Source organism: Manacus vitellinus, unplaced genomic scaffold, assembly GCF_001715985.3.
Source record: "Manacus vitellinus isolate BGI_N305 unplaced genomic scaffold, ASM171598v3 scaffold_41_pilon, whole genome shotgun sequence".
Classification (NCBI taxonomy): domain Eukaryota; kingdom Metazoa; phylum Chordata; class Aves; order Passeriformes; family Pipridae; genus Manacus; species Manacus vitellinus.
The window spans coordinates 1,896,339-1,903,898 of record NW_021940545.1 but is presented as its reverse complement, the minus strand read 5'-3'; the positions used below and the strand labels follow the sequence as shown (position 1 = coordinate 1,903,898).

Genomic DNA, 7,560 nt, shown 5'->3' with positions numbered 1-7,560 from the left:
GAAAGCACAAAGAGTTGACTTCAGGCAAAAGAATAAGGAGTCAAGCTGAGCTAGAGGGGTCAGGAGTGAGTAGATGGATTGATTTGGGTGGCCAAGAGCAAGAAGTTGAGTTGAGGGAGAGTTAAGAAGGTATGTGCAGGTCCAGAGAGGAGCATTCTGGCACTATTTCCACTCCACAGCCCCGGCTGGCACCAGCACCCCAGGATGGGTCTGACCCAGCTCAGAGAGGGATCTTACCGTCGGATGAGTAGCCGGTGAGGCCACCAAAGATGACCAGCACGTAGCTGACATCCAGCTCTCTCATGATCTCATAGGCTTTCTCCTCTGTCGATGCCATGGCCTGGGGCAAACACGGCGTCAGCCACAACGTGTGGTGCCCAGAAAGGCCAGGCAAGGCAGCGGGTGAGGGAAGGACCCACCTGGCCGACGCGGGAGATGTGCGTGTTGTTCCAGGTGTTGTTATCCACCAGGATGGTCCGGTTGGCCATGGCGGTGATCTGGTACCCATAGTCCCACCAGGACATCACCTTTGCATCCTACACCCAAAAACAGGCCGTGCTGTCAGCGCCTCAGTGGGAAATATCGGGTCCTCAACACCCCAACCCCCCTGTACCTCCGGCGTGTTGTGCCGCAGCCAGTAATAGGCTTCTCTGAAGTCATCGAAGATGATCCTGCTGCCGTCCCCACCGCGGGCAGAGAGCACGATGGAGGGGGAGGAATAGGCCTCGCTGGTCACCCAGGTGGAGTGGAAGGTGTAAGTGATCAGGAAGAACGCCATGACCAGGATCATGCCGCTGGCAACCTGCGGGAGCAGCCCAGGGTCTCAGTGCTGGAGGGACGAGGCCATCAGCCTCCCGCACTCAGCCCCACCAGGACCAGGTGTCCTCCTGAGCCGGCCCAGCACGCACCTCGTTTTTGATGGGGTAGGTGGAGTCTTGCTGCTTTTTGCTCTTCTTGTCCGGCCGGCTGATATCCAGGTTCTTCATGTAGGTGGACAACACCTGGGAGACCCCGATGCCGGACAGGATGCACATCACCGGGGCCAGCACCAGCATGAGACGCACCTACGGCAACAGCAGAACTGTCGGAGAAGGAATCCAGGCAGAGATGGGGGAGAAGAGGGAATTTGATGCCATTCCTAATCCAGCACCTCAAATTCTGTGGATAAATTGTGGCTGATTTTTGTAATGGGGAGCTGCCACCATCTCAGACACTCAAAATGGGCCAACGTGCCAACATGACTCCAATCACTAATCTTAGGTGGAGGCAAGGATTAGTAAATGCCTCCATGCCACAACTTAACCACATTTAGGGCTTGGGGCGCCAGAAGAAGAGTGGAAATGGGTTCATTGGTAGCCATTTGTCAGCAGTCCCTGCTTGGAAACCCAGAGAATTTGGTTGGGTTTTCAGCTCAGCTTTAGGGCACAAGGAACAGCGACTGGTGGGTGGCACTGGGCTCAGGGAAGTAACACCCAAACCAGTGAGTTTTGCAACCTCACTGCACAGAGGGGCAAAAAGCCAATATTAAAGGAAGGGAGAAGAACCCTCAGAGGGAAAGAATCATCTTTAAGTTCAGAAATATAAAATAAATCAGCTTTGTTAGAAGCCAGGAGGCCGCAGCCCTCACCATGACAGCCGAGAAGTACATGCTGGTCACGCCGTACATGATGATGAAGATCCGGGCGTCCGAGAGGTTGCTGAAGCAGTAATAGAGACCAACTGTGGGGGGGAGAGACACAGGTCAGCTCAGAAATGACATCAAACCAGGCACACAGCACTCCCCCCAGGCTCAGCACCCCAGGAGAGGCAGGACAAACCCTCTGGTGAATAACTCAGGGGTGGTGACTCACCCGGGAACATGAACACCAGGAGCTGCAGGTCAAAGTAGTAGGAGGACCAGGTGGTGGGCTGGTGCTCAGAGACAGAGGCGATGATGGGGATGTTGTTCTTGGCATAGGAAGGGTCCAGCAGGGAGTAGAAACGCCCCGTCCACGGGGAGATCTTCCCTAGGAAAGAGGAGAAAACAAATCCTCTTTCGATCCAGCAGAGAGTTACCAGCAATGCCAACACGCGCTTTCCCAGGGAAGCACGTGAGGCTGGATGAGCAACCCCAGACCTTGTTCAACGTCTCTATTACTCAAACCTGCCATTTTAGAAAGGAAATAAAAGGCAATTTTACCCTAAAAACCCTCCTCTCCACCCAACCTCTGTTTTGGGCATCTCTTTGCTACTACAGAGCAAGGTTCAGTATCTGCAGCACCAGCCCAGTGTCTCTGCCCCTCAGATCCTGCAGCTGCTGCTTAAATATTCCCTGCTAACGCACAAATTGGGGCAGGTCCCAGCTTCCCCCTTCGAAGGGGCTCACAGGCACTGACACCACAGCAACACAGTTAGGACGGACAAATTCCATGCCCTTGGAAGCAAGGAAAGGGGGTGCAACACTTTCATTATGGCCACAATCTTGGCTACCTGTGAGCATCAGCACGGCCCCGATGCTGAGGAGGACGAAGCCAACGAGGGAAATGACGCTCCTGAAGAGGATTTCGAACTGCTGGGGGTTCAGCTTGCTCCGGAGGTAGTCCACGAAGGCATGGATCTGGCACAAGCCGAAGACTCCGAGGGCAGCCATGTGCTCCGAGGAGAGGACGGGCTGGGAGTGGGGCAGGGCAGGGTCAGACACAGAGCAGAACAAGAGCCCTGTCGCACCCGTTATCGGCTTTTTTCACAAATCACTTCTCGGCACAATCGCTGCCAAAGTCACAGGAAAATGTTCAGATGTTCCCTCCCTGTGATTGGCACAGCTGGCACGAGTCCCTTTCCTACATCTGCTTTGATTCTGATAAGAATCCACATGGAAAGTTAACTGGATTCTCTTGGAAACATGAGCCAGGCAGGCACATTTCCTGCCACACCAAGACACACAATGGCACCAGTGTTGCCTTCATCAAAACCAAAGATATTTTTATGGCAGGCAACCAGTGCCATGAAGGTTATCAGCAGCTTTGAAAGTCATCCAGCACCTCTGAAAGCTGATTTTGCCAAAGGTGGCAAGGAATCAGCATCATGAGAGCTGGAATAAGGAGCCAGCACCCACTTACAACTGCAAAGCAAGAAGGGAAACAAGGTGGCAACACGCTGCTGTTCTGTTGCAACCCACCCCTGAGTGTGCAAATCTTCCTGGTGCCCACCTGGAAGCCAACAAAGGAGATCTGCATGGAGAGGATGGTTCCCAGGCAGTAGACTGTGCAATAGGCTACGTAGATCCTGTGGGAGAAGCGCCCGGTCAGCATCAGCACCAGGACGTGCAGGGGGATGAGGTTGATCAGGAAGACGTAGCCACCCCATGAGGAGACCTGTGAGACACAAAGCAGACAGGCCCACAAGTTCCAGGACTGAACAGCTGCAGAGGTGAAATGTGGCAGGTTTGGTTTTCCTGGGATCACAGGCAGGATTTTCACCCAATGGCAATGCCAGCTGGGATCTGCTCTAAGAGCACCCTTGACATCTCAGGTGCCACAAACATGGACTTTTTAACATTACTAATAAAACCTTACAACATCCCCACTAGTTTGGGAAGTGGAAATGAATAAAGCAAGCACCCACTCCATTTCCATCTCCATGGAGGTTCCAGCTCCCTGGACACACAGCCATAGGAATGGCACACTGTGGATTCCCATCTCCATAAGCAGAGGGACCTTGGAGTTGGGATCACTCTGGCACGGGGAGAGGGGGCACTCACCATGTAGAAATAGGCCAGGGCACACATGGCTGCCCAGTAGATGGAGCCAGTTTTGACAGCCTTGATCCACATGTAGTAGGTCAAGAGCATGCAGAATATGGCAATACCTGCAGGAGGACCAGAAGGGTTTAATGTCACCCCTGGGGCATAGCAGAGCACTCAATCCATGAAAAATATACATATAAATGCTTTTGATGCTCCATCAGAAAGTGGAAGAGCACCTTGTACAAAGAGAAACCTGGGAGAAGCGTTTTATCTCCAATTTCTAGACTGAAGCACTGAGGGGTTTGTGTCTCACTGCAAGTAACAGCTCAGGTGGCTTCTTCCAGGCACACCAGCTACAAGAACTCCTTACACAGCCCCCAAAAGCCCAGCTACTGGAAAGGAACCTGGATCCTCCTCTGCCCCAGACATTGACAGTGAGAATCCTGTCTTTGACAGTCACTCCCAGAATGGAGATAAAAGCATGGGAGAACCATGNTAGGTCAAGAGCATGCAGAATATGGCAATACCTGCAGGAGGACCAGAAGGGTTTAATGTCACCCCTGGGGCATAGCAGAGCACTCAATCCATGAAAAATATACATATAAATGCTTTTGATGCTCCATCAGAAAGTGGAAGAGCACCTTGTACAAAGAGAAACCTGGGAGAAGCGTTTTATCTCCAATTTCTAGACTGAAGCACTGAGGGGTTTGTGTCTCACTGCAAGTAACAGCTCAGGTGGCTTCTTCCAGGCACACCAGCTACAAGAACTCCTTACACAGCCCCCAAAAGCCCAGCTACTGGAAAGGAACCTGGATCCTCCTCTGCCCCAGACATTGACAGTGAGAATCCTGTCTTTGACAGTCACTCCCAGAATGGAGATAAAAGCATGGGAGAACCATGCAGTAGTTCCAGTCTCAGGTGGAGTCTGTGCAGGTGGCAAAACCCTTTCTGATTGGCAAACAAGGATACTGGGAACAGAGTACACCCACTGCCAGAGTTGGGAAACACTCCCTCTTCTTCCCTGCATGGGCAAGAAACACCTCAGATCTCTGATCAGTTGGGTTCGTATGGCACAAACCTGGCAGGGCTCCCTGGGCCTCTATCGTGCCCTGCAGCACTTTTATCACCATTTTCCATTTCCCAGCAGTCCTTAAATGTTTCCCTGGGGGTCACAAACTCACCTTCGTTATCGTAGGAGCCGGCGACGGATCGAGAGATGTACCCGGGCACCACCGCGATCATGGCGGCAGCGAGGAGCCCTGCCCCTGCATCCTGGGAGAAACACAGCCAGGGGGGAAACAGCGGGGTTTAGGGGCTTTATTACTCAAAGGAATGAAATCTGAGTGTGGAATCGAAGTTTTGAAAAGAACTCCCACTTCCCAGGAGGTGAGGGTTTTGAGGAGTGTGGTGGTCACCTCCAAGACTCCAACCCAGCTGCTCTTCTATAAAGCAAAGAGCCCCTGCTCCTCGGGAAAGCCCCAGCCTGTGAGGGGCACCCCGGTGGTCCCCATACCTTGAGCTCTTTGGTGAGGTGGTAAGTCACGATGGTGGTGAAGGAGGAGAAGAGGGGGGCCAGGAACACGCAGACGTTGCGGATGTCGATGGTGATGTGGAAGAAGTGCAGCACGTGGTAGATCGCTGCCGACGTGATCATCAGACCTGCAGCACGGACACACCTTCCTCAGGGCGCTCCACAGCCTGGCCAGGAGGGAGCTGCTGCCCAGGAGGGAGCTGCTGCCCAGGACGCATCCCCGAGCTCCCCTCTGTCCCAGCTGGCACTCAGGGACGTGCTCCATGGGCACTCCCCAGCCCTCTCCCGATTTTCCCTTGTGCCAGGTGTGTTTTGGCTCAGCAGAAGCTTCACCTGGGTAAATGGTGCCCCCGATGATCCTGCCCAGGGGGTACCACGCTCGGTCATCAAACCAGTTGTGGAATTTGTAGAAGCCCTCCTCGGCCAGGAAGCGGGTGGTGCGGTAGTTGAAGTACCTGTAGGGGTAATGAGGTGCTGTGAGGGCTCATCCCACACGTCCCACATGGAGGGAGCCAGCCCAATTTCCCTCAACTGCCTCCAAACCTTGGCTGCAAAGGTTCCTCCCTCTTCCCATGGGGGTTAAAAGTGGGTTTGCAAAGGTAATAGTCTCCCTTGGGACTGATTTAATCAGCGACAAGCCTGGGACACAGACACAGGCTGTCCCAGGAGCCCTCTCTCCTGCTGCACTCAGGCAGGGAATAACCCCATTCCAGCAGAAAAGCAATGGCAGGCCATTCCTGGACCCAGGCTGCAGGAAGAGCCCTGGGTACTGAGTGAATTTTGGGTGTGGAAAAGGAAAACCAAGCTGCACTGAAACCTGCCTTCCAAATCCCACATCCTCCATGGGGATTCACTGAGCCTGGCACACACCACCCTAATTCCACATGCTCCAGGAGAGGAAACACCCAACAAGCCCCCAGGAACTGAGAAAAACTTACGGGTCAAATTCATGGATGACACTTTCGAATCTTAGGACGGAAAAGAGCCTCGTGGAGAAAGCTGCAAACACAGAGAAGGGGCAGAGTGAACACACAGAGCTCCCTGAGCTCGGCTGTCCTGCTTCTTTGCTGGATAAAAAGAATTTCTGTATTAAGTTGGTCAATGGGAAGGTAAAGAAAGAGGCAGTTTTCAAAGGAAAAGGCACAGAAGGATTATGGCATGGTTTTAAGGCAGGTGAGAACTTCACAGCCTGAATGAGAAGAGAAGGAGGAGCAGAGTCAGCTCCACCCCAGGGTCATCCCTGAGGACACAGACTTACAGAGCACAGCTGCCATGGACAGGATGAGGAGCTTGAGCAGCGTGTCCTGCTTCTCGTAGGAGAGCCGGAGAAACCCCAGCTTGGTCATTTTTCACATCCAAGGCAGAGCCTGAGGATCCTGGAATACCTGGACACCAACAGGAACAACTCAGACCCCTGAAGGCTTCATGAACTCAGATCTTAACCCCCCATTCCTGCCCACCCTTCAGCCCTGCCAGGTGCTTGTGCCTCCCTCCCCTCCTGCCCTCACCTGAGCAGTCACCCCAAGTCTTGGCTGGTTTTCCTCCCTTCACAGAGCCCAGAACTTCTCCAGGGCAGAGGATGCACCTGTTCCTCTGTGTACAGAACAAAACCCCCATGTAAGCTTTGAGCAAAGCCTCTGCAAACCCGAGTGTAAGCTTTGAGCAAAGCCTCTGCCTCCCCCCTGGCTGCTCTCTGAAGTTTAGCCACCACCTGCAAGTGATGCACAAAAAATATAACCCATGGAGAATGCAAGAAATCGGTGCTTTTTTCTCACGTGCAGCAAGTACAAACAGCTCTTGGTTGCTCCCACTTTGAATTATTTGTTAAATATGTAGATGTATTAGTGCTTTGTTAATGCAGACAAGGAGAGTAAAAATCAGCTTTGCTCACACTAGACAACGTGGCTGTTTAATTCAACCTCCCTGGGTGGAGCAAAAGCCAGAGAAATCCTGGGGTCAGACACCAAGGAAGTGAAACTGTGACTAGAGAATAACGGCTTTAACACCTTTCTACTCTTGAAAACACTCAGGTTTCTTTAAAGTCCTGCTTTAGGCAAATCAATGAGGAAAACCCCTCCCGCTGCCCTGGGCAGGCTCAGTCCCAGGTAAGTAAATCCCCAGTTCAGGGTCTATGAGCTACAACACAGTTGGGATGGGCTGAGATTTAAAAAAAAATAAATAAATAATAAATCAAACCAACTGCGCCTGAAGGAAACCTTCCCGTGCCCTGGAAGTGCTTCTCACGGGCACACGCTGGGCACTGGTGCAGGACCAACCCCGTGCGGTGGATATTTCCTGGATGCCC

General features: G+C 52.7%; 1 protein-coding gene across 1 annotated transcript; it reads right to left on the bottom strand.

Moving 5' to 3' along the window:
• Positions 1–160: 160 nt before the first annotated feature.
• Positions 161–6,868, bottom strand: STT3A (STT3 oligosaccharyltransferase complex catalytic subunit A). The gene is made up of 15 exons (XM_029962087.1): positions 6,764–6,868; positions 6,514–6,640; positions 6,194–6,254; positions 5,589–5,710; positions 5,238–5,383; positions 4,906–4,996; positions 3,740–3,846; positions 3,189–3,353; positions 2,470–2,650; positions 1,851–2,006; positions 1,628–1,719; positions 909–1,064; positions 614–802; positions 420–536; positions 161–340 (listed from the first exon to the last, which is right to left on the bottom strand). Exons 2-15 carry the CDS (start codon positions 6,599–6,601, stop codon positions 221–223), a joined length of 1,791 nt encoding a protein of 596 aa, XP_029817947.1. The 5' UTR covers positions 6,602–6,640; positions 6,764–6,868; the 3' UTR covers positions 161–220.
• Positions 6,869–7,560: the final 692 nt, after the last annotated feature.